Raw genomic sequence first — 27,465 nt, 5'->3', positions numbered from 1 at the left:
AGAGCTTTGAAATCTTCACGTAGTCACTCACGTGACTCCGAAGTAAAATAGTAAGATTAAACGAGAACTTACCAGTTTGAAGTTTGATCTTGATTTTATGAGGAGTTACGATGAGCGATTACGTGCCCACCGCTCCCACCCTCATATTATCAAGGTCATATGGAAGTTCAAATTTTTCACAATCTTACTATTCTCAGGTCTTCTTTTTTATCTGTGATTTAACACCGCTGCTTTGAAGATTGACGCGCACGCAGACGGACGGCCATTCTTCACGTAATCGCTCATCGTAACTCCTCATAGAATCAAGATCAAACTTCAAACTGGTAAGTTCTCGTTTAATCTTACTATTTTGGATTACTTCAGATCTGAACCAGATTTATATGGAATTTCTATTGTTTTATAAGTGACTTGCATGAATGCCATGAGAAAATTTATCTGCAGGAACTTATCAAGAGTTACTGGAGAAACTTCAGACTGTCAAATCAACATTGTCACTTTGTGATTTGTATTGCTAGTAGCGGTGTGTTGTCTTTCATTCAATTTTGTAACAATTACAAAAGCCTATGTACAAAGTGCTGTATTTTATCAATTTGCCTCCTGTGTGTTTACAAGCTGATTCTTATTAAGGGCTGGTATTGCTGGATCTATAATGCACTACAGTGGCAACTTGTAAATAGGCACTGCCATTTGGTTAATAGGCCTCTTTTGCCCCTAGTCCGTAAGGAGTGGATGTGAAAGTCGATAATATAGAACTAGTGTGAATAGCTGGTCTATGTTTGGCATGGGTCAAAGGGCCTGTTTCCATGCTGTATCATTCAATCAATCAAGATAACCTTGCCATTAACGTCAGCAAAGCAAAGGCGCTGTTTTTTGACCAACATAAGTGACAGGGTGGGAGGTGGTGAACACGACACTCCTCATCAACAGACTTTCAGTAGAGCTGGTCGCAGCTTCAAGTTCCAAAGCATCGATATCACCAGCAACCTAACCTAGTCCCTTTACACTGACGTGATGATCAAGAAAGTACATCAACCTATTTATTTAAAAAGGAACTGCAGATGCTGGAAAATCGAAGGTACACAAAAATGCTGGAGAAACTCAGCGGGTGCAGCAGCGTCTATGGAGCGAAGGAAATAGGCAACGTTTTGGGCCGAAACCCTTCTTCAGACTGATGGGGGGTGGCGGGGAGAAGAAAGGAAAAAGGAGGAGGAGGAGCCCGAGGGCTGAGGGATGGGAGGAGACAGCAAAGGCTAACAAAATTGGGAGAATTCAATGTTCATGCCCGCAAGATGCAGACTCCCCAAACAGAATATGAGGTGCTGTTCCTCCAATTTCCGGTGTTGCTCGCTCTGGCCATGGAGGAGACCCAGGACAGAGAGGTCGGATGGGGAATGGGAGGGGGAGTTGAAGTGCTGAGCCATTGGGAGGTCAGGTTGGTTATTGCGGACCGAGCGGAGGTGTTCGGCGAAACGATCGCCCAGCCTCCGCTTGGTCTCACCGATGTAGATCAGCTGACATTTAGAGCAGCAGATGCAATAGATGAGGTTGGAGGAGATGCAGATGAACCTCTGCCGACCTATTTACTTTAGGCATCCAAGAACATTTGGCTTGTCCATGTGGATTCTCTCGAAGTTCTACTGATGCGCTATGAAAATATTCCAAAGGGATACATCTCAACCTGGTGTGGCAACTGCTCTGCTCTTAACCCCTTGACCCTGCAGAGGGTGGCAAACACTGCCTAGTCCAACACGTTCTCGTCACTTCCTTCCACCCACTCCATCTTCATAGTGTGTTGTATCAGGAAAGCTGGAACATTGTCAAGGATGCCTGCCGCCTTGGCCATTTCCTTTTCTCGCTTCTACCTTCTACAGAAGCTTTGACATCCGGACTTAAGAACAGCTTCTTCCCCATAGCTATCAGACACCTGAACTAATCGCCTCTTTCACGGCCTCTACCCGGAGGTGCTGCAATGTATTTTACTCATCACCTCATTTGCACATAGTTTTTGCACTACTTCAGATTGCACTATAATCTTTGCATTGATCACCTGATTATGCTGTTTGGAATTTGTCATTGTATTTATTGTTATTATATTGTTACACTGTTTACTTTATGTGCTTCATGTGAACAAGGAATTTTGTTGCTCTCTGATTCTGACTCTGACAATAATCTAATCCAATCTAATCATGAACTGTGCGTGTGTGAAGAAAAGCTACTCCTGCTCCCCTTCCTTGGTTGCAGAAGGCAGGTTGATGATGGAGAAATATTGTCAGTGTAGATATTGATTTTTAAAAGGAGCTAAACATGTGTGCATTTCAGAAATAGCTTCACTTGGTGTTGAGTTGCAAGATTGTTTTGTTAATTCTGTGATTGTAAAAAAAAAAACCTGAGGATTTGGGTGCTGTGCTGAGATTTCTAAACTCCATGCCACAGCTTGGGGGCTGTCACGGCTACAGGGGCAGCCTCTGATGGGATGTGTTTGTTTTGCAGGGAACTCATTCACATGATCCAACACTTGGCAGAAGCCCTGCACAAAGCCGAACTGAAAGTTGTGATGGTGATCCCGCCAGCAATTACTCCGGGGTAAGATGGGAGTGCGCTGTGAACACCTGTTTGCACCATGGACATCTGTTCAGGAATATGGTTGAGGCCTGAGAATAAGGCATTTGGACGTACGATGCAGGGAGATGTCTCTGTTAGTGATTTTGGAGTGGTTTATTAAAGAGCACTCTCAGAAAAGGTCTCGTGTTGAAGGACAACCTTAAGAGAAAAAGCCCTTTCATTTCAGACCAACATTAAATCTTATTCCTTGTTATGTGTTAATTAGTAGTTCCCATGTATATCACTCAGCTGCTTAACCCATTGAAGGAGCTGTACGGTGACATGGCTCCGTCTAAGGCAGCCCTTAACGTCACAAACAGAGATAACATTCAGGAATGGACTGGTAAGTGGCCAGTATTATCGGTGCCACACAAGTAAATGGCAGACACCAGCCATAAGCCCTTGACATTTAAATGGCATTGCCATTGCTGAGTTCCCTTCCATCAACATCCTGGGATCACCATGAGCTGAAACATAACTGGACCAGCTACAAGAGTCTGATGGAGGCTGTACATCCAGTACTGGGTGACTCCTTTCCTAACCCCCATTGTCTTTGCATTGGCTGCATTGGCACAAGTGGGAGGACTCTGATAAGCTCCCCTCTGGTTGTTGGTGCTAATCCTATCCAGGGACAATATGACATCCCATCCACCATCCTAAACTTGCCCTCCTTCCATCAGCTGTGTGTATCATCTACAAATTGCCATGCTACCCTGACAGGTGCATGTGTGTGCGCTGGCACGTGTGTGACGTTGGTTATGAGCTATTGGTCAGTACGCAGCCAGTATCTGCAGCTTTCTTCGAGTTCTAACCTTTAACTCTGCACATGCTGTGGAATGCTATAGCTGAATGGCGTATTCTGCCAGGAGTTCTCTGACAACTATGCAGTTAAATCCTCTATTTTATTTTCCTTTCAAGTTTTTTTCTCATTTGCCTTTTGAAAGTGCCTTTTATCTTCTTCCATCACCACCGTTCCTGCCAATACATTCCCATTTGTACCAGTTCCTTCTGGTTCATCGAGATTCCATTTGGCTGAAATCGGAGCACACGCTATGTTGCTCCCACTTGTTTTATTTGGTCCTAATCATTTCTGCTCCATCCACTTTTTTTACTGACAACAAAACATGGGACTGGACAAGCGGTGACATCAGTAAATGAGAAGGCAAGACAAATGAATGTAAGGCATTGTGAAGGATGGAGATGTGAGCTGAAGTAAATGGGAGAGGGGAATAGGAATTGATAGAGGAAACCATTGATTTGAAAGAAGGAGACTTTGCTGAGTGCAGGAACTCCAGTACGGAGCAGACAAAGAGGCAAGGCTGCGGTGTTTTGAAAGGATTGATGCAGGGGTTGGTTGTGCCTGGATTACTTAAGTTCTATTCAGTCTTGTGGGAAAGTACTACCCTCAGAGCACTCTGGGTGAATGTGAAGGGGTAGACATGCCACGGAGAGATGGGATTATGTCAAATACAAAGCCAAATACTTCATTCAATTCATGGCTGTCCCTCAGGAAAATCAGAGGAAAAATACTCGTGGGGTGTGAGACAATGTGAGGTTACAGAGGGAATGGGTGAGTGGGATTGGTTATGTGTCAATGAAGCCCTTGGTCAGCGATGGTGGGAATGCTAAACACTGCCGTTAGCCATCTTCCAGTTTAGTTTCAGTTCAGTTTAGTTTATTGCCACGTGTATCTTGGTATAGTGACAAGCTTTTGTTGGGTGCTGTCCAGTCTATCGAGCTAGATGCATCACCACTACTATTTACCACTGACCTTTTCCATTCCTCTTTTTAGGACCAACCAGGCTGGAATGTTTGAGAAGGAGGACTTTGACGAGTTGGTTCAAGTCGTGGATGGATTCAGTCTCATGACATATGACTACTCGAATGCAGTTCGGTAAGATTTGTCACAAGGCTGTGTGCCCTTGGGTTTGGCAGTTCCACCGTCTGTAATTGTGACAGTCTGGCCGACAAGTGTGAAAGCTGAATGTACAGCCCTCTTGGCCTCCATGGCTGGCCCTGCACTGTACTTGACCTGTCTACCTTCCCCCAGCACTGCTCCCATCCACAGTCTATACAGACTGGAACAACATATGTATCTCCTTGCTTCTAATTGTGTTCCTAATACCTTTTGAAATCCATGGTTGAGCCATCTTTTGCTGCTTTCATCTTTGTGACAAACGTTAATGAACAATTGTTGAAATACATCCATACACATCTTAAATGCTTGCTGTTACCTATGCACTGTAAATACTCTGAGTGTCGTTCCCCATCTGTCAAGTTGCACATTATACCATCATACATCATTTCCGTTCTGAACCTTAGCATCTTTCATTAAGATGGAGACTATGGATGGTTTCTGAGACTATCATATTGTGGTTTTATTATATTTTACTTCTATTCCGGTACAGATATCCCACCTAAGGCCATTTCGAGTAAGGATGTTAGCCTGAAAAATCCATTCTGTGATGCGTGCTTTCTTTCCCTTGCTTTGTAGCACAAAATCTTTGAAGTTCACAAGCTAATGGTCCACATCCTTCTTACTGGAATCCCGAGACACCTCCATGCACGTGATATAGAAACCTGGCCTGTGGGTTTGACAAGATTGTGAGTTCCCAGAAACTTCAGGAATTAGTAGATTGCACTCACATGGCATTATGGACTCCCTGTGGAAACTGAGGCTCCTCATGAACTGCAAAGACCGTCACCTCTCGACATGCACTTGCAATGTGGCACTAGCTGAAAATCCTCACCGTCAATGGCTGGCAACTGGGAAATGCACGTGAAGGTCTCCTGCTCTTTGGTTGTGCCATATTTTGGCCTAATCACGTATCAAAGACCATCACACTGAAGTCAGAAGTGTTATATTGACGGATGATTGTCCTAGGCATGCAGGTTGATAATTTGCAGCTCCTCATATCATGGAAATATTGGATGCTGCTCAATGGATTTCACTTCTTGGGGCACCAATATCAGTGGTGGGGAAGGAGAGAGCTATTCTATCAGGATGTCATTCAGTTCATATGGGTGGACCATTGTCCGAGTGATTTGAATAGTCAAGACTGTAGATTAACTGTAGACTTTAAACTAAATAGTGGGAGTTAGAATTTGCAGTTTAAACTCAGCCCTTTATCCCCAAATATATCTGGCATATTTCGTGTACCACCCTTCGTGAAACAAAGTATTATTTAATTGCCATTTCTGTGCTCCCTATTATAAAAATCCCTGTTTTCTCTGGAAGGCATCCTATCGCTTTCTCTTTGCATATGTAGAATATAAAACAGTACAGCACAGGATTAGGCTTTCGGCCAAAAAAGTCTGTGCCGAACATGGTGTCAGGTTAAACTAATCTCTTCTACCTGAATGTGATCCACATCCCTCCATTACCTGCATGTACCTATCTAAAAGCCTTTTAAATGCCACTATTGTGTCAGCCTCCACCACCGCCAGCCTTGGCAGTGTGTTCCAGGCCCATGTGGGGGAAAAAAAGAAGAAAAACTTGACCTGCACATCTCCTTTTAATATTTGCCCCCCTCACCTTGAAGCCATGCACTTGAAGTCTGACGTTTCCAACTGGGGAAAAAACGTTCTGACTGTCTACCTTATCTGTGCCTCTCATTATTTTGCATATCTGTAGAAGCTTTTGCATGCAGTTTTCATGTTCCCTGCATGTTTGCTCTCATACTCATTTTCCCCTTGCTAATCTATCCTCCTGTCCCCCTTTGCTGTTCTAGACTGCTCCTGCTACTGGGAATGCTGCTTTTATTGGCCATTTTATATTTCTCTATCTTGGATCTAATATTGTCCCTAATTTCTTCTGAAATCCATAGTCGAGCCACATTTTCCGTGTTCCTTTAGTCCCAAGCATGAATGAACAATTGCGGTAATTAATCCACGCACCTTTTAAAAGTACACTGTCATCCCTGCACTGTAAATCCTTTGAATGTTGTTCCCCATTCTATCAAGTTGTGCCTCGTACCTCATTCTGAGGACCGTTCGTAAGCCTGGTAACAGAGGGGAAGAAGTCTGGTGGCATTCCCTTTCAATCTCCTGTACTTTCCGTGCTCTCTGTGAGGGAGGAGGATGAAGGTTAGCGCGAGGGAAGGTGTTGAGGTGATCAGCTGATGGTTCTAAACCTAGGGGCCCTGGCAGAGTCTATGTGTTCACATGGGCCTTGGAGACATCACGCTATCTGCCTGTAACAACATTGATTGAGGAAACAGTTGGTTTTTTTTACTGCCACTTTTTGATGCGAACAGTTCATGTTGGGAGATTTGTAGAACACGTGAATCCTCTCACCGTCCATCACCACTGCTTTTCCTTTAGTGCCTGCTTCGGAGCATGGGCTGGATGAGACAATGGCAATTCCAGGGAATTGCAACAGCCAGCAGATCCCAGCAGGCTGCTGGTGCAGGAATCAGCTGCCTGCTGAGAAGAAAAGTGCAATCAAACGTGAGCAAAGCAAGGACCAGACATTGGGCTTGTGTGATGGAACAAGGGGTGTTGCCGGTTTCTCTAGAGGCACTTGCAATGGAATTGGGAAGCTAGTTCAAGACTAGGCACTGAATTCCAGGTTTCAGCGCAGAAGGATTTGACTTTTGCAAGGCCATGCTATAGATATCATCAATTCTTCCTACATTTGAAAATATGCTTAGTAAAATAAAAGTTGGCCTCGACTAATTCTACAGCTTAGACAGTGTGGGCAAGTTGGGCTGAAGGGCCTGTTTCCATACTATGGCTCTACATGGCATTCTACACAGCTGCCCCTTATTCATTTTGTACCCATACTAAATAAATATTGAATACTGACATGTTGTTTTTAGTAAGTGTAAAGTTGGCCACAATTCTTCACTCCTCTCCACAACTGTTTCCAAGGGACTTCTCCACGTGTCCATTAGGCTAGGATGACCGGCCTGTGTCCACATTCTGTTAGCTTTAAATGATAGATGCTTGTCTGCACCATCCTCAGCCACCACCACCACCACCTCACCTACATGGTAGGACCAAACATCCTAGGTTTTCATGCATTATGTCTGGTCACTCAATGAGTAGAGTATCCTGGTTCTCCGCTTATCGTCAATTATCTTCTTTAAATCACACCAGTGATCTTCAGCTGCCAACACTTCAGCTCAGTTTTGCATTATGGAAGGCATCACTTGCTGCATGCTAAATGTCTGACAGCAGTAAGAAAGTCCCAGGTCAAACATTGCAAAGTTATGAGATTCGTGCAAGTTACCTGTGAATCTCTTTAAAACTTAATTTGCATTGTACATAAAAGCTTCAGGTGTTGTTTTCCCTCCTTTACTTCGATCGGAGCACAGTCTGTATGAATGCCTGCTGGTGTGATCCTGGCTTTGTTCGGGTTTGATATGTTGTGATGTTGAGAGCTGACCTGTGTTTTCCAGACCCGGCCCCAATTCTCCCATCCCTTGGATACAAGCCTGTGTTCAGGCCTTGGACCCTGATGCAAACTGGAGGAATAAGATTCTGCTGGGGCTGAACTTCTATGGGATGGATTACGGTACATTTGGTGGAACTGCAGAGCCAATATTAGGACAGAGGTAAGATATACTGTCAAGGGTCAAGAGTGTCAAGAGAGTTTTATTGTCATGTGTCCAAGATAGGACAATGACATTCTTACTTGCTGCAGCACAACAGAATATGTAAACATAATACAGAACAGGAGATAAAAGTTCAGTGTATCTATAGACCATACACCATAAATACACAATAAATAAACAGATATAGTGCAATAATAATAATAAACTGTTATTGTTCAGAGCTTATTTGATATCGTGTTTAATAGCCTGATGGCTGTGGGGAAGAAGCTGTTCCTGAACCTGGATGTTACAGATTTCAGGCTCCTGTACCTTCTTCCCGATGGCAACGGTGAAATGAGTGTGTGACCAGGATGGTGTAGATTTGATGATGTTGGCAGCCTTTTTGAGGCAGCGACTGTGATAGATTCCTTCGATAGTGGGGAGGTCAGAGCCGATGATGGACTGGGCAGTGGCCACAACTTTCTGCAGTCTTTTCCGCTCCTGGACGCTCAAGTTGCCGAACCAAGCCACGATGCAGCCGGCCAGCATGCTCTCTACTTTGCACCTATAGAAGTTCGAGAGAGTCCTCCTTGACATACCGACTCTCCGTAATCTTCTCAGAATGTGAAGGTGCTGATGTGCCTTCTTTATAATTACTTCAGTCTTGGATTTAGGATTCATTTTCTTTCAAACCAGGACTTATGTAATTCCCCAACATCCCCAACACTTCCACCATTACTTGCTGGAAGTGTTGATGGGGCAGACTTACTGAACACTGAATGAGTTTGGATAGGTCAGGAGAATGAAATATAAAGGTTTGAATGCAGCGTACCGTCTGAAGGCTCATGCAAGTGCTAACCACTCTATTTAATCGGCAGCTGTTAGCTTTAATTGTTAAGTATAATCTTTAACTAGTTTAGGTTTTCAAACCCTTTTCCATATCAATGATGCCTTGGTATACAAAGTAAAATTGAAGCCAATCGATGACACAAGAAGCTAAATGTTCTGTCCCTTTACCACAAGTGTGCCATAGCTGCAAAGCGTAGCATCCAGCATCTACAAAACCCACTGCAATTCTTTCTGACCCTGAGCTCAGCCTGCAGCTCATCCTCCATCATCAGGACATGGGAACACCACAGGATGGCCAGCTTCTGACCTGCTGCCAGAGATACTATTCAGGTGACTGCTCCATAGCTGCCCCAAGATGTTGACCAGACAATAGCGATGGCAATGCTGTTGAGGATAGGTGGGTTGGTCCATCTCTGGCTTGAGATGATCATGGCTCATGATTTGTGTGGTGTGAATGTTGCCAATCTCCTATCAGTCCATGCCTGAATATCGACTAAGTCTTGCAGCATGTAGGTTTTATAATGAGTTGTGAGTGGAGTTGAGCATTGTGCATATTACGCATCCTGCTATTCTCCATATTTTTCCAATATATACTTTCTATTATACAGGCCCATGCACCTTGTGTTACAGAGGTGATTTTGGCACCAAGTAAACGCCATACCCAAATAATTTCAGCTGAAGGTTTTTAAGCCCAAAACATTGATAATTTCCTTCCCACAGATGCAGCTTCTCCTGAATATTTTCAACATTTTTTCTGTTTTTATTTTAGATTCGCAGCATCTGTAGTTATTCTTTGAATTTCATGTTTTTTTTTTCATTCACTGCCACTTCCCTTCCTGTAATGCCCAACATGAAGAGGCTTGCTGCTCTGTGATGGGATTTCTATCTATCTCTTTTGCTTTGTTCACACTCAGTAGTGTCTCTTCCCCTCTTTGTCTTTGCTCAGGTGCACGCCAAACCCATTTCCCAGTTCTAACAAAGGGCCTTTGGCCTGAAACGGTGACTCTGTTTTCCTTCCCAAGATGTACCCTGGTCTGCTGAGTGTTTGTAGCATCTTCTATTTTTATATTGGACAAACAATGCCCCGCCAAATATTGTAGCCATAATAGATCATCCTTGGTGTTCTGAATAAACTTCAGACGGTCACACAAACTGCTTCTCTAATCCTCACCAACGGTAGTACATAATGTCCATTCTCTAATGTAATGTGTTTCTCATCAAATATAGTCAAGTGCAAACAATGATAAGAAATTGTGTTTAAGGATGAGAGTGAGCAAGATATTTTATTTTATGGTAAACCACAGTTTTGTTGCCAATCTCCTATCAGTCTATGCCTGAATATCGACTAGGTCTTGCAGCATGTAGGCATCGACTGCTATGTTTTATAAGGAGTTGTGAATGGAGTTGAGCATTGTGCATATTACGCATCCAGCTACTCTCCATATTTTTCCAATATATACTTTCTATTATACAGGCCCATGCACTTTATGTTACAGAGGTGATTTTTGTGGTTTATACCGATGTGTGCTTTTAAATTAAAAGCAAAACAGATATACAATTTAATTAACTGAATTTAATTTCCACTCTGCCGTGGGTGGATTCGGATGAGTCACTGGATATTTAGTCGGGCATTTGGATGGTAGGGTCCATAATTTAATCCTTGCGTTACCATTTCTACAGTTATAAGTATTTCTTATCCTGCTGAATAAATGTTCTACAGTTGCTGTAATCATAGAAAGAAGATTAAAATAAGAGGCTTAAAATATAGCCAAGAATAGTATGTCCGAGGATTGAGAGTGTTTTCGGAAGCATCATCCAATGGTCAAAAAATGGAAGAGAGGGAGAAAGTAGATTTTGAAGGCAGATTAGCAAGAATTTTTTTTTTGAATGATTGTAAGAGCTTTAACAACTATTTAAAATGGAGATTAATAAAAGCAATGCGACTCCGAGGAGAAATAGAGGATAATGGAATATGTAGAGCACTACATGAGTATTTGCTTCCTGTATTTACTGAGACCCTCTCAATGTGGCACTAATGGAGTGGGATCTAAGGTCTGATGGCAACTTGCTGAAAATAAAGTATTAAAGAGTAAAAGAGACTTAAACCAGACCTATCCCCTGGGCACGGCCTGAGCTACAATGAGCTGTGGAGAGAGTGTTTATAATAAAAATGTACTCTGAAATGTTACATTGTTATTCAAGGAGAGTAAAATTAGGGAATTAAAAGACCAGAGACACAGGGAGCAGTAGATGTTGGAATCTTGATCAAAGCACAAAGTGCTGGAGGAACCCAGCGGGTCAGGCAGCCTCCGCAGAAGAAGTGGACCGATGACGTTTCGGGTTAGGGCCCTTCAGACTGATAGGAGCAGGGGGGAGAGAGGTGGGGATGGGGCAAAACCTGGCAATTGATAGGTGAAAACTGGTGAGGTGGGGGGTTGATTGACACTGAAGAAGACAAGGGATGAAGGGAAACCAAGGGTAGTAGATGAGGAATAAAGTGGTGAAATGTCAATTAGAGGAGATACAGGTAAAAGGGGACCCATTTCTCCCAGCCACACCCTGTTCCCTCCCCTGTTGTACACTTGCCTCCCATTCAAATGGCACATTTCCCTTTATCTTCCCTCTCTTTCATTCATGTTCCTCCCTCTGGCTTTAGATTTCACGCCACTTCTTCTCTCCTCATACAGCACCCCTTGTTTCCTTTTCACCTTTAGCCTTTGTCACTTACTCCACCCACCTGTGAATCAAAACCTACCTTGCCTGTAACCACCTATTACTTGTTATGTTTTGTCCCATCCACACCTCTCTTTTCCAGCTTTCTCCCTCATAATACAATCAATCTGAAGATGTCCCAATCCAAAATGTTGTCTGCCCATTTCCTCCACAGATATTGCCTGACCTGCTGAGTAACTCCAGTATTTTGTGTTTTGAAGAAAAGTTGTTAGTAGAATCTTAGTCTCTCCTTGCTAACGACACATGGAACATCACGTATTAGGCAAAACTGTGGTACGAGGGGAACTTTTTGGAGAGGAATTTTATTATTACTGCAGAGAGGACCAGTTAATATCATTCATTGCATGTAGAAACTAGGAACTGCATATACTGGTTAATACACAAAGTGCTGGAGTAACTCATCAGGTCAGGCAGCATCTCAGGAGGCTGCCACCTCACCTGCTGAGTTACTCCCAGCATTTGATGCTATTGCTTGTATTTTTAAATCACATGTTACAGAAACTGGACTGGAGATTTTCCACTCCACTGTGTTAGAATGGGGTTAAAGGATAGAAGGTAGAAACATGGTAATTTTTAGGTGGGCAGATAGTTAGTGGGTTCTCTAGTGGGTTTTGACATCTTCCCAAATTCTATCAGAGGAGCAACATCCAGCTTACTGAGGACACAAAGCCCGGCGGGAGGATCTGCTGTAAGGAGAAGGATCCATAATTCTCGAGGGTCGGGGACAGGAAGCTGGGGAGGGGATTATTGCCACAGGAGGGCATGGGGCAGGTGGGAGTAAAAGAGCAGAAGGGGTTTGTGGTCCTGGGAAGAATGCGAGGGGTGGGGGGGGGGGGGGGGGGGGGGGGGGAGGGGATTGTGACCCTAGGTGGGGAAGGGATCTTGGGGTTATTCATCTGAGGAGTAATTGAGTGGTGTGGGAAGGTGTAAATGGTTGGTGTGAGAAGGTGGAGAAAGACTGACAAATATTAAAAAGCAGTGACATGAAGTGCAAAAATGACCGTGTTCAAGCAGTGGCTGGTTCTTGGGCACATCTTCATCCACCTTCTGTAAAATTGTGTTGGCTGTGTGCTGCTGCCAGTGGTCCATTACTCCTGATAATTGCTCTTGGCCTGGCTGTGAGGCCATCAGTGGGTGAAAAATATCCACTTGCTGCTTCCTTGTAGCCTGTGAAACCATCTGGTGAAAGTATCACCATCTATTTATTCATCACTGCATTTTATTCTCAGAATTAAAATGTCATAACAGCCTCACATTTAAATGTTTAATTAACTGCAGTAAAGAGGATGTGTATTCAAACTGATTTGTAATTCCACACTAATCATGTAAATGTGATGTTGGCTTGTAATGAGATTCTCTGTTGGCGAGGTAATGAGGCAGAGTGTGTCAGGAGGAATTCCATGCACGTATAACGAATGGATTTGCAGATTGTTACTGCGATTCAGCTTCATTAGTCGCAGCATCAGGGGAATTGCTGCACCTTTCCAACTGTTAGCGCGCAGTTTTCAAAAGCAGGGATTCACAGGCCCACCCACGCACACACACATCCGCTCATGTACACCCACGCACCTGTCGGTCCCACAGGGAGTGCTCTTCATTTGTAGATCGATGCATACTGCACTGTCGTGATTAACTTGCCACCTGTATGCCCACTGCCACTCCATGCGTGTCCCAATCAATATTTAACCAGCGTGGATTCTTCTCAGATTTTCTGATGACATAGGAGGACATTCAACCCATCGAGTCTATACTGGCTCTCAAGAGTCTGTTTAATGATCATGCGTACTAGGAATGGAACTATACAATTCTTTCTTGCTGCAGCTTCACAGGCATATTAATATAGCACCAATAATACAACAAATTATCAGAAAGCAGAAGTCCGTGGTGCAACCTTAGTGCAAAATCCATAAAGAGTACAGTACAGCAACAGGCCTTTTGGCCCACAATGTTTGTGCCAAACATGATGTCAAGTTATAGCCCTGTTCCACGGTGCGACTTCATTCAAGAACTCTCCCGAGTTTAAAAAAAAATCAAACTCGTGATAAGCACGGAGAATGAACGTAGCAGATACGTCGGAGCTCGGGGACATCTCTTAGCGGCTCGTAACGTTAACGTCAGGTTCTCGGGAAGACTCGCTAACGGCAGATAAGCACGGGAAGACTCGTGCAGATTTTTCAACACGTTGAAAAATGTCCACGAGAGCCCCGAGTACCGACGAGTGTCCATTACCGTAAATCTCCTAGTTCGAATCAGGGCAAATGCGGGAGAGCTCTTGGAATAAACTCGTACCGTGGGACAGGGCTATTAATCTCCTCTGCCTGCACTTGTTCCATCTCCCTCCATTCCCTGCATCTCCATGAGCTTATCTAAAAGCTTCTTAAATGCCACTATCACATTGAATGCCAGTGCTGGCTCGAAGGGCCTACTCCTGCACCTATTGTCTATTGCCACTATCACATCTACTTCCACCACCGCTCCAGGCTCCCTCCACTTTGTATAATTTAAAAAAAAACCTGCCCCGCATATTTCCTTTAAAATTTCCACTTTGACGTCAAAACTATGCCCTTTAGTCTTTGACATTTTCACTCTTGGATAAATGTCCTGGCTATCCTCTTCATGCACCTCACAATTTCTTTCAACTTCTGTCAGGTCAAGATTATTTCAATATCGTATGTACCGAAAAAAAAGAATGAAATTCTCTCCCCTCAACCTCTAATGCTGCTGAAAAAGCAATTGTCTTCTTGTAGCTAATTCTCTCTGATGCAGGCAACGTTCAAGTAAACCTCTTCTGCACACTTCCACATCCTTTCTTTAATGGGGCAGATAGAACTTCACACAATACTCCCAAATTTGACCTGAACAATATTAACCTACATGACATTAGCTGTGTTCTTGAGGCAACGCTCGCTGTGGATTCCTTCAGTGTTGGGGTCAATACCCATGATGGACTGGTCAATGTCTACTACTTTCTACAGCCTCCGTCATTCTTGGACATTCGAGTTACCAAACCCGGTTGTGACAGAACTCAATATGCTCTCCACCGTAAACTTGTGGAAGTCTGATAGAGTATTCAACACAATCACATATATCCCTTTCCCCCACTTATATCCCGGCAATCTACTCACTCTCACAAGCATTGTATTCCACCCCACGCTCCTATCTCTAATTCTCCTGCCTCCCACCTACATTAGGAATAATTTACTGTTGCCACTGTACAGGATGTGGGAGAAAACCAGAGGACCTGTGGGAGATCCACGTGGTCAGGGGCGACATGTATAAATTGTGCACAGACAGCACGGGAGGACAGTATTGACCCAGGGTCTCTGAATTTGAGGCAGTGGTTCTACCTGATACCCTACTCGTTCTCATCCATGCCTCAGTTTTAAAGACCTTGTATTTAGTTTAGTTTAGAGATACAGCGCTGAAACCGGCCCTTCAGCCCACTGAGTCCTCACCGACCAGCGATCCCCGCACATTAACATTTTCACACACACACTAGGGCCAAATGATTCTTACACCAAGCCAATTAACCTCCAGGCTTGTACGTCTTTGGAGTGTGGGAGGAAACCGAAGATCTCGGAAAAAACCCATGCGGTCACGGGGAGAACGTACAAACTCCGTACAGACAGCACCCGTAGTCAGGATCGATCCCGTGTCTCTGATGTTGTTACGGTTAAGCAGCAACTCTACCGCTGTGCCACCGTGCCGTGTTTTGGGGATCTTCACACCTCCCCCACTTCACCTATAAACTCACTGCTCCCCCTTTCTTTCCATTCCACTGCCAATTGTGTGCCTCCAACTCAATTATCACCACTGCTGGCCTGAAATCTCATTGAGCTCTGAATGAAACTGCAGTCCTCTTCCCTGCCTATCTCTTGTGATGAAATTAATGTACCCAGGAGACTAGGTATCACGGCGACTAGTTCAGTGTTAATTAAAGTGTGGCAGTAATATGATCCACTAGATTGGCTGCACAGAATGCCTTTACTATCTGTAGACTATTGATTATTGGCCAGGCTAATGTATGTCATAAGTGTCTTGCATTTCAATTCATAGTCGTTTCAGCATACTTTACTTTGATGTATATGTTCAGACATGGTAGTTTGTGCATCTGGGCCAGAGTTGCTTCTGATGAGCAGATTACACAGTATTTCTGTCAACGGATTCAGTTTGGAGCACAATCTTATTGATCGGTACTAATGGTGTGAAAGAGGGCAAGGCTTACGCTTTTACTCTTTTCCATTTCTGCCTAGGGAAATCCAATCCCCTATTTGCCAATCTCTCTAAGGACCAGGAATAAATATAGTCTAAATCAAGAGCTGATCTTCCTTGACCTCCTCTCCTTGAGAAGATGTCCCATCGAGTGACATCAGTCTGATCGCTTTTGTTTCGACGAATGCAATCAACCTGGCATGCACAATCAAGTAAGATCAAATAGAACAAGTTGTTCTACAACTTTAGGCTGTGCACAGCATATACAAGAAGAAGCTTTGGTGAGCTGCGCTCAGAATCCAAAGTGGGCTCATTTACTTCCTGCTGCATGAATTCTGCTGGTCTCAAACCACAGGTGGAACAGGCCTAACATTCCTCACAACCCTTGCATCCTAAACCACTGTTTGTGTCATTTACAGTCAAACACATACTAGGATTAGTTGGGGTGTTATAGTTCCAGTAATATAGGGAATGCATTGAGGCTTGGTATTGGAAAGAGCCTGGTACTAATGTTTATCCACTGGACCCTGTGCTCAATGCACTTGAGCTTCTCGCTGAACCTTCATGTCAAAGGGCAAGTCTTTGCCTAAAGTAAAAATGTCCTCTTGTTAAAAAACCTGCTCACTCTTCTCTCCACACCCAATAGTGTTTCTGGGTGTGGTGAGAATAGTGACTCGTAGTCAGTTATGTGCTGACGAGGCATTGTGTTCCTCCTGCAGAGTATTTCAGAGGGCATTCGGGGACACATTGCAGATCCTTACACCAAGTGTGAGAGGTGTGCTCTTCAGCCTTTCATTTCACTCGGATGCATTGTTGGAGTTGTGCCAGGTTGATGGAGTAAGGTTTATGCGTATACTCCTGCTAATTTTGCAGGACTGTTCATTATTTTTTATACCCTCTGCAAGCCATTTTCCTTTTCTCATTCTTTTTAGTTTAGTGATACAGCATGGAGATAGGCCCTTCAGCCCACCGAGTCCACACCGACCAGCAGTCACCCATACACTAGTTCTATCCTGCACACTAGGGAGAGTTTACAGATGCCAACTAAACTGCACACCTTTAGAATGTGGGAGGAAAGTGGAGGAATCCCACGCAGTCACAGGGAGAATGTACAAATTCCATACAGACATTACCTGTAGTGAGAATTGAACTTGTGTCTCTGGCGCTGTAAGGCAGCATCTCTACCACTGTGCCGCATTTCTCTTTCTTTAACTATTTTGCCTCCCATTTCTAATACTGTGATGATCCTATATGATGGGGCTTTGACTAGATTCAACGATACTGATCAAAATGGTTCCCTCCAAAAGAAATTAGATGGTTTATGTCAACAAGGGAAATATATCCATGAAGAACTTGGAGGTTGAAAACATGGAGGACTCTACACAATTTTTCAGCTCATTTATCAATACAGGTTATTTGTAAAGTTTTCCAGTTTAATTTAGTGTAAATCAAAACAGCTGGAAATGTATTCTCTCTCTTCTCCAGTTCTGATAAAGGTTTTTGGTCCTGAAATATTTCCTCTGCCGCTCTTTCCTCAGATGCAGTCTGACCTACTGGGTGTTTTCAGTATTTTCTGTTTTTATTGGAGCTTTATTTAGTAACTGGCCTGGAAGTGATTGATAAACGAACCGAGAGGGATCTTTATATTTACAGATAATGTGCAATGCCTCTGATCTGGGGGAGTTTGCCGGGATAACGTAAAGAGGCTTTGCTCTTCTTCTTCTCACTTAGGGGAGTGCAGACTATTGACAATAAAGAGTTACCGTCTGCACTCTCCTTGATGAGCAGAAATGTTCCCATAAATAAATCAGGCCTTTCCTCTCCAGAGATCTCTCCTCATGTGACGTCCATTATTGATTTCCTAAGTGCATCTTCAATTGTCAATTGTGCAATATTGGATTTCAGAAGTGTCAGAATGGTATGTGTCCTCTGCAGTGTTAAGAAATTATAGCACAGGAGCAGTACATCTTATTTGCCATTGGTAGTATGGAATATATTAACAGCCCAGCAGAGACGGTCTGTATTAAACCATTGGGAAAGTCACAAGTCTATTTGTCTTACCACTGGGTGGATTGGGGGGGGGGGAGTGGAATGTTTTATAGAGACACAAGAAAGTGCAGATGCTGGAATCTTTCACTGATAATAAGGTGCTGGGGGAACACAGCAGGTCAAGCAGCATTTGCGGAGAGAATAGACGGAATGGAAGATGTAATGTGTAGGAAGGAACTGCAGATGCTGGTTTAAACCAAAGATAGATACGAAAAGCTGGAGTAACTCAGTTGGTCAGACAACATCTCTGGAGAAAAGGAATTGGTGACCCTCTTTCAGACTGAGAGTCAAAGGAAAGGGAAACGAGAGATATAGACGGCGATGTAGTGAGATATACATTTCCCAGATGCCAGGGTAAGGTCCATGCGGTGGATGGAGAACCCTTCAGGCTGGACCGCTGAGTCTGGGGAGCTGGGGGTGAGCCATGTCTCTGTGAAACAGAACACAGAGCATTCCCTCAGCTCCCTTTGATAAAGCAATCTTGCCCTTAAGTCCTCCACTTTGTTTTCAAGGGACTGTACATTAGCCAGTAGGATAGTAGGGAGAGGGGGCCAAAGGCCCCTGCGCTTCATTCTGACCTGAAGTCCTGCCCGACGGCCACGTTTCCGGACACAATGGAGGCTTCCCCTTTGTTTCCAGGTACTGTACTTGCTGTACCTGCTGTTTCTGCGGACCTACGCTGGAACGGGGATTCCCTCACAGACGGCAGCTCCAGCTCCGTAACGAACAGGGATTCCCTCAAAGTCTTCAAAAATCCCTCCTCCTCCCCTTTTCCTTCCTTCTCCCCCCTCCACCCCCCATCAGTCTGAAGAAGGATTTCGGCCCGAAACGTCGCCTATTTCCTTCGCTCTATAGATGCTGCTGCACCCGCTGAGTTTCTCCAGCAATTTTGTGTACCTTCCCTCAAAGTCAGCAGCTCCAGCTCCGTTGTTCCTGGAAGATCCAGCCCGTCGGCTCTGGGGGTCATCCCGGGGTTTCAAGGTATAAGGAATAAGGATAAGGGATGAAGAGAGGGGACTGATGGAGTTGGGGGTGAAAGCTGAAAGGAGAGGTGAGGGTGGGGCAAAGCCTAGCAAGTGTCAGGTGAACACAAATGGGGGGGGGGGCGTGATGATTGATTGTGAAGAGGGTGGAGTAAGTGACACAGGCTGTAGGTGTAAAGAAGACAAGGGTATTAGTTTAGTTTATTGTCATGTGTACCGAGGTATAGTGAAAAGATTTTTGTTGCATGCTAACAAGTCAGCGGAAGTCAATAGACAATAAGTGCAGGAGTAGGCCATTTGGCCCTTCGAGCCAGCACTGCCATTCACTGTGATCATGACTGATCATCCCCAATCAGTATCCCCCCGTTCCTGCCTTCTCCCCATATCCCCTGACACCGCTATTTTTAAGAGCCCTATCTAGCTCTCTCTTGAAAGCATCCAGAGAACCTGCCTCCACCACCCTCTGAGGCAGGGAATTCCACAGACTCACCACTCTCTGTGAGAAAAAGTGTTTCCTCGTCTCCGTTCTAAATGGCTTACTCCTTATTCTTAAACTGTGGCCCCTGGTTCTGGACTCCCCCAACATCGGGAACTTGTTTCCTGCCTCTAGTGTGTCCAAGCCCTTAACAATCTTATATGCTTCAATGAGATACCCTCTCATCCTTCTAAACTCCAGAGTGTACAAGCCCAGCTGCTCCATTCTCTCAGCATATGACAGTCCCGCCATCCCGGGAATTAACCTTGTAAACCTACGCTGCACTCCCTCAATAACAAGAATGTCCTTCCTCAAATTAGGGGACCAAAACTCACATTTATCCGCATTAAACTTCATCTGCCATGCATCTGCCCACTCCCCCAGTCTGTCCAAGTCACCCTGCATTCTCATAGCATCCTCCTCACAGTTCACACTGCCACCCAGCTTTGTGTCATCTGCAAATTTGCTAATGTTACTTTGAATCCCTTCATCCAAATCATTGATATATATTGTAAATAGCTGCGGTCCCAGCACCGAGCCTTGCGGTACCCCACTAGTCACTGCCTGCCATTCTGACAGGCAGTGACTAGTTAATCCTCCACGTTTCCTGTCTGCCAACCAATTCTCTATCCATGTCAGCACTACCCCCAATACCATGTGCCCTAATTTTGCCCACTAATCTATGTAGGACCTTATCAAATGCTTTTTGAAAGTCCAGGTACACTACATCCACTGGCTCTCCCTTGTCCATTTTCCTGGTTACATCTTCAAAAAATTCCAGAAGATTAGTCAAGCATGATTTCCCCTTCGTAAATCCATGCTGACTCGGACCTATCCTGTTACTGCTATCCAAATGTGCGGCTATCTCATCTTTTATAATTGACTCCAGCAGCTTCCCCACCACCGGTCAGGCTAACTGGTCTATAATTCCCCGTTTTCTCTCTCCCGCCTTTCTTAAAAAGTGGGATAACATTAGCTACCCTCCAATCCACAGAAACTGATCCTGAGTCTATAGAACATTGGAAAATTATCACCAATGCATCCACGATTTCTAGAGCCACTTCCTTAAGTACCCTGGGATGCAGACCATCAGGCCCTGGTAATTTATCAGCCTTCAATCCCATCAGTCTATCCAACACCATTTCCTGCCTAATGTGGATTTCCTTCAGTTCCTCTGTCACCCCAGATCCTCTGGCCACTACTATCTCAGGAAGATTGTTTGTGTCCTCCTTAGTGAAGACGGATCCAAAGTACCTGTTCAACCTATCTGCCATTTCCTTTTTCCCCATAATAAATTCACTTTTTTCGTTCTTCAAGGGTCCAACTTTGGTCTTAACTAATTTTTTCCTCTTCACATACCTAAAGAAGCTTTTACTATCCTGCTTTATATCCTTGGCTAGCTTACCTTCGTACCTCAACTTTTCTCCCCGTTTTGTCTTTTGGTTATCTTCAAGTTCAAGTTCAAGTGAGTTTATTGTCATGTGTCCCTGTATAGGACAATTAAATTCTTCTGTTGTTCTTTAAACATTACCCATTCCTCTTGCTTCCCGCTCATCTTTGCTATGTTGTACTTCTTCGCTTTAATTATTATACTGTCCCTGACATCCCTTGTCAGCCATGGTCATCCCTTTCTCCCCTTGGAATCTTTCTTCCTCCTAGGAATGAACTGATCCTGCACCTTCTGTATTATTCCTCGAAACACCTGCCATTTTTGTTCCACTGTCATCCCTGGTAGTGTATATTTCCAGTCAACTTTGGCCAGCTCCTCCCTCATGGCCCCATAGTCCCCTTTATTCAACTGCAACACTGACACCTCCGATCTACTCTTCTCCCTCTCCAATTGTAGATTAAACCTGACCATGTTATGGTCACTGCCTCCTAATGGCTCATTAACCTCGAGGTCCTTTATCAAATCCGGTTCATTACATAACACTAAGGCCAGAATTGCCTTCTCCCTGGTAGGCTCCAATACAAGCTGTTCAAAGAATCCATCACAAAGGCACTCTACAAAGTCCCTTTCTTGGGGTCCAGTACCAACCTGATGTTCCCAGTCTACCTGCATGTTGAAATCTCCCATAACAACCACAGAATTACTTTTACTACATGTCAATTTTAACTCCTGATTCAACTTGCACCCTATGTCTCGGCTACTGTTTGGGGGCCTGTAGATTAGTCCCATTAGGGTATATTTACCCTTACAATTCCTTAGTTCTATCCATACTGACTCCACATCTCCTGTTTCAATGTCACCCCTTGCAAGGGGCTGAATTTAATTCCTCACCAACAGGACAACCCCACCCCCTCTGCCCACCTGTCTGTCTTTTCGATAGGAGGTATACCCTTGAATATTCAGTTCCCAGCCCCTGGCCCTCTTGTAGCCATGTCTCAGTAATTCCCACAACATCATATTTGCCAGTTTCTAACTGAGCCTCAAGCTCGTCCACTTTATTCCTTATACTTCGCGCATTCATATACAGTAATTTGACCTCCGTATTCACTTCCCCCCTCGCAATTGGCCCTGACCTTACTTTGTTGTCCATTCTCAAGCTTTCCTTCCCATAAATTCAAAGTGCTATATATGATTACAATCGAGCCATCCACAGCGTACAGATACATGACAAAGGGAATAATGTTTAGTGCAAGATAAAGTCCAGTAAAATTCAATTAAAGATAGGTCAAGGATAAAGTAAGAAATCCAGCTGGTGGAGTAGGTTTAAAAGAGTGGAGCTTGGTGCCATCTTGGCATGTGTGGGGACTACATTGTTAGGGGGAGAAGAGCAGGAAGAGTGAAGTGGTAGCTGGGAGGGGAGATATGGGTGACAGGGAGAAGGGATATGTGATGGGATGGGGACTCTGGGATGGAAGATGAGCTTATGGAGGATCCGGGTGACTATAATGGTGGGACATTGCGGGAAAAATCTGTGTTCAACGGGATGGAAGGGAGGGGAGCATTACATGAAATTGTCTAATTTACTGTTTATACTGTTTGGTTTACTATACCAGCTCGCACCCTGCCTTTTACAAGAATTATCTCTGAAATCTCTCTCCCTTTTCTCAGTCACAGAACAGATAACGACTGACATCCACATCAAACCCACTGACTTCCATAGCTCAGCCCATCATGCCTTTTGTGGGGATATCATTACTTATTCTCAATTACTCTGCCTCTGCTGCATCTGAGGATGAGACTTTCCACTCAAGGACATCTAAAATAATCTTTCTTCAGTAAACGTGGTGTCCCTCCTGCTGTTGTGGATGGGGCCCTCAACTGTGTCCTGCAGTTCCACTCTCACACCAGATAGAGTTCCCCTGTTCTTCACCTTTGACCTCACCAGCCTCTGCATCCCACACATCATTAAGCAATGTTTATGCCCCTTCAAAGTGATCCCACCACCAATCACATCTTCTTGGCCCTACTCCTTTCCACTTTCTGTAGACACCACTCTCTACACAACTCCTTGGTTCCCTCAGGTCTTTCCATTCAAGCCGCCCCCTCTACAGGTACTTTGCCCATAGATGTAACACCTGACCCTACACCTCCTCCCATCCAGGGACCCCAGCAGCCCTTCCAGGTGAAACGGAGGGTTCAAGTGCGCCTCTTCCAACCTTGTTTACTGCATTCCGTGATCCTGAGGTGGCGAGACCAAGTGTAGACTGGGCGACTGTGTCACCAAACACGTGCTCTGTCCACCAAGGTCTGCCGGTGCTACAGATTGTTGACAATTTTAACTCCCCTCCCCATTCCCATATCCATCTTCCTAGGTGAGTGTGCGTGAGCCAGAGGATTCATTTGAGGTTCTTCAAGCACCTAGGCTTGGGCTGGCAGTATAATCCTGGTGGCCTTAGACTTGAGCAGTTAAGGGCCTGTCCCACGAGCATGCGCTCCATGCGGCAAGCACGACCTAACGTGGTCGCTTGAGCCGTACGGCCTCACGGGGCGGGTCCCACTTCGATCGCCGGAGCCGTATGGAGTTGTGCGTAGCTGGTCCCGACATCGCACGGGGCTCTGAAAAACTGACCGTGTTCGAAAATTCCATGCGTCAACGACCTGCCGGCCTGCAGCCACCTCGACGCCGTACGCACCGCCTCGACGGCGTACGTCACAAGCGAAATTCCCGCGGACTTCGCTCGAACTTCATGTCACTCACTCGACCTCCGCGTGGCCCCCGCTTCTGGTTTGATCGCGCTTGCCGCATGCAGTCGCATGCTCGTGGGACAGGCCCTTAAGAGAGCCAGAACGTAGGAGTTGTGAAATGGGGAGCAGGAAAACATGCCTGGTAGGTCAGGCTGGACATGTTCTCTGCTCACAGTGAAAAGAAAGGGAAAATAAATGCTTTTCTTTGGACCGGAAATTATACATTCAACAGAGCAAACAAGTAATGGGAAGCTTCCCCTGTGTAATTGTAATGGTGGAACTAAAGAGATTACTTGAGCCCTTGAAACCATCTCTGAACATCTGTTGTATGTTGCTCACTTCCCTCCGTACTTTAATTTAATTGGTTTCTTGGCTTGTTTTGCACAGAAAGTGATTGCCAATGTTCTCCCTGCAGTCAGAGTCCTGCCTTTCATTTAGATGTCATTCACAGCTCACCAACACTGTGCTTGTGCATAGCACCCTTAACCAGGAGAAGCAGTTCTTGGTGCTTTATAAAAATAAACTGCTGGCCGATACGGGTATTGCTGGCTAGACCACATTGATTACCTAGCGAAAGGTCTCCAGGAAAATAACCTTATGAAGCACTAATTGGAACAATGGCAGAACATAAGTGTGATGTGATGCCCTTGGGGAGGTCTATTGTCTATTGTCTATTTCTATTAAGAGTAGGGGACACACTGAATGGTGGGGCCTTGGGTAGTAATAACGAACTGAGGGATTTTAGTGAACAAATCCAAAGATCCCTGGTGGCAGCAGTACAGCAGATAAGGTGGTAATGAAAGCATACATGCCTTCAAGAACAAAGGCAAAGAATATAAAAGCAGTGAGGTTATGGTGCAACTTTATAAAATGTTGGGAGTACGATGCGTAGCTCTGGTCACCAAACTCTGGGAAGAATGTGATTGCTCTAGAGAGGGCGCAGTGAAGATTTACAAGGATGTTGTCTGGGATGGGATGTTCTAGTTACAGAGGGGATGGGATGAGTTTGTTTTCCTTTAGGCAGAGGGACGGGGTGGGTTGAGGGGGGGCCCTAATAGAGAATACAAAATCAGGAGGGGGTAGGGTAGGTAGGGTTTTTTTCTCCATAGACTAATTGTCTAACACTGGAAGGCATAGGGTCTATTAAGAGTAGGGGACACACTATGAATTACGGGGAGCGGATCTGTGGAAGAACCTTTCTATCCAGAGGATGGTTGGAATTTGGAATGGAGGTGGTGGTGGAAGCAGAGACTCCCACAACACTTACTGTAAGTAGTATCTAAATGAGCACTTGGAGCACTTGACTTGCTGGTAAATGGGATCAGTATAGACATGTATTACATTAGATGGTGTACATGGACTTGATGGGCTGAAGATGCTGTTGCCGTTCTCCAGCATCTTTGATTCTATTGTACTGTGCTCTGTGCTGAAGGTCCCTTCACAGTGTTATTAGATAGTAAGGTCTCGAATTCAGTCTCCACCATAATGAAGGAACGCCAACATACATTTCAAGTCTGGCGCTACGTTTGCGCAAGTCTAGTGAGTGGCTGTGTACAGTAGTGTGGCATAGGATTGGAGTAGTGGACATTCAGCTTCATCACACATATTCCTTTGAAAGGGATAGTGCAGAATTTCTTATGATGTGTGGGTGTACACATCCAGAGAAGATGGGTTGCTCATTTTACATGGTCTGCAATGAGGGCAACTGCATCTCAGCTTCCCTATTGCTATCATCCTGGTGTTGGCATGCTGGTGTTGCTACTGTACAGTGGGAGGTTTATTGACATTGGTCATATGTCGGTGGCCGGGATGGTCATTCAATGAAGTACAACACAGGAACAGACCCTCGAGCCCATGATGTCTGTGCCGAATGCGATGCCGAATTAAACTAATGCCTTCTGCCTACATTTGATCCACATCTTTCCATTCCCTGCATATCCATGTGCCTATCTAAAGCCTCTTAAAATCCACTATTATACCTGCTTTCACCATCTCCTTTGGCAGCTTATTCCAGGCACCACCACTCTCTTGTGTATAAACAAAACTTGCCCGCACCTCTCCTTTAAACTTTCCTCCCTCCTACCTAAAAGCTATAGTCTCGTATTTTATAATTCGAACCTGCAAAAGGTTCTGACTGCCTACCCTAGAATGTTATAAACTTCTATCAAGTTTCCCTTCAACCTCCAACACCCCAGAGAAAACAATCCAAGTTTGTAAAATCTCTCTTTATAGTTAATACTTTCTGATTTGACAGCATCCTGGTAATCTCCTCTGCACCCTCTCCAAAGCCTCCCCATTTCCAGTAATGTGATGATCAGAACTGCACACAATACTCTAAATGAAGCAAAACCAAAGTTTTGTAAAGCTGCATCACGTTTTCTATACTCCTATACTCAATGCATTTACAGATGAAGGCAAACGTACTATACGCCTTCTTTACCACTACATCTATCTGTGGAGCTATTTTCAAGGAGCTATGGACTTGGAGCCCAAGCCCTCTGTACATCAATGCTGTTAATGGCCCTGCCATTAACTCTATACTTCCCCCTTACATCTGACCTCCCAAAGTGCAACCTCACAATTAAATTCCATCTGCCATTTCTTCGCCTTTGTCTGCAACTGATCAATAATCTGATGTATTCTTTGACAGCCTTCTTCAATGTCTGCAACTTTACCTATTCTGGTGTTGTCTGCAAACTTATTAACCAACCCCTCTACATTTATGTCCAAATTGTTTATATATTTTGCAAACAATAGCGGTCCCAACACAGATCCCTAGTCACAGACATCCAACCAGAGTATCACCCTTTCACCACTACCCTCTGTCTTCTGTGAATAAGCCATTTCTGAATCTAAACTACCAGGTCACCATGCATCATATATGCCTTAAATTGTTGACACAATGAACTGCCGATGCTAGTTTACAAAAGAAGACACAATGTGCAGGATCAACTCAACGGGTCGGGCAACATCTCCCGAGAACATAGATTGTTGACAATCTGGGTCTGGAGTTTAAGATTGAACTGCAGATGCGGGAAAATCGAAGGTAGACAAAAGTGCTGGAGAAACTCAGTGGGTGCAGCAGCATCTATGGAGCGAAGGAAATGGGCAACGTTTGAAGAATGGTTTCGGCTCGAAACGTTACCTATTTCCTTCGCTCCATAGATGCTGCTGCACCCGCTGAGTTTCTCCAGCACTTTTGTCTACAATCTGGGTCAGGACCCTACTTCAGACTGAATATAGTAGGGAGGGGAAAGCTGATAGAGGTGTAGGGGCGGGACAGAGTTTGGCGTGTGATAAGTGGATAGCGATGAGAGGGGGTTATCATGGGCAGGTGATTGGACAATGGTCAGAGATGAAAAGACTAAAAGTGTGAGGTAAAGAGACAAGGATAAAATTGGACAATTCAACATTCATACCATTGGGTTGTAAACTACCCAATCAGAATATGATGTGCTGTTCTTCCAGTTTGTGTGTGGCCCCACTCTGGCGATGGAGAAGGCCCAAAACAGAAAGGTCAATCTGGGACTAGGAAGGGGCGTTAAAATGGTTGGCAACCGGGAGATCCATTAAGCCTTGGCGGACTGTTTGCAGCCCTGCACCGCTGAAGATTTCTAGGCCGAGGACAAAAAAAAACCTCCTGCACTAAAAGATGCTGCCATGCACAGATTCCGTCAAGCATTTAAAAAATATAGTCAGTGTTACTGTGCAGATAACATGACAGCTGTTTGGCTATTATAAGCTCCCAAAACGAGTGAATAAATAAATGCCTAGATTATTTTTGGGTGTCTTTCTAAATAGTGCCGTGTGGCCTTAAAACCCATCCGGAGAGACATAATGGAGTTGTGGTTTAGTGTTTCATTTGAAAGAAAGCATCTCTGGCTTTGCAGA

At 44.6% G+C, this 27,465-nt stretch overlaps 1 protein-coding gene across 1 annotated transcript in view; it reads left to right on the top strand.

Annotated features, from left to right (window-relative positions):
* The window catches only part of chid1 (chitinase domain containing 1), a 95,838-nt gene that overhangs the window by 47,444 nt on the left and 20,929 nt on the right, over nt 1-27,465 (top strand). The window contains exons 7-9 of the mRNA XM_033038568.1: nt 2,491-2,583; nt 4,394-4,495; nt 8,004-8,159. Coding sequence (XP_032894459.1) covers nt 2,491-2,583; nt 4,394-4,495; nt 8,004-8,159 — 351 coding nt within the window. The remainder of the gene's footprint in view (nt 1-2,490; nt 2,584-4,393; nt 4,496-8,003; nt 8,160-27,465) is intronic.

Source organism: Amblyraja radiata, chromosome 20, assembly GCF_010909765.2.
Source record: "Amblyraja radiata isolate CabotCenter1 chromosome 20, sAmbRad1.1.pri, whole genome shotgun sequence".
Lineage (NCBI taxonomy): Eukaryota > Metazoa > Chordata > Chondrichthyes > Rajiformes > Rajidae > Amblyraja > Amblyraja radiata.
The sequence above is the reverse complement of the archived record's forward strand: the minus strand, read 5'-3'. Positions and strand labels throughout refer to the sequence as shown.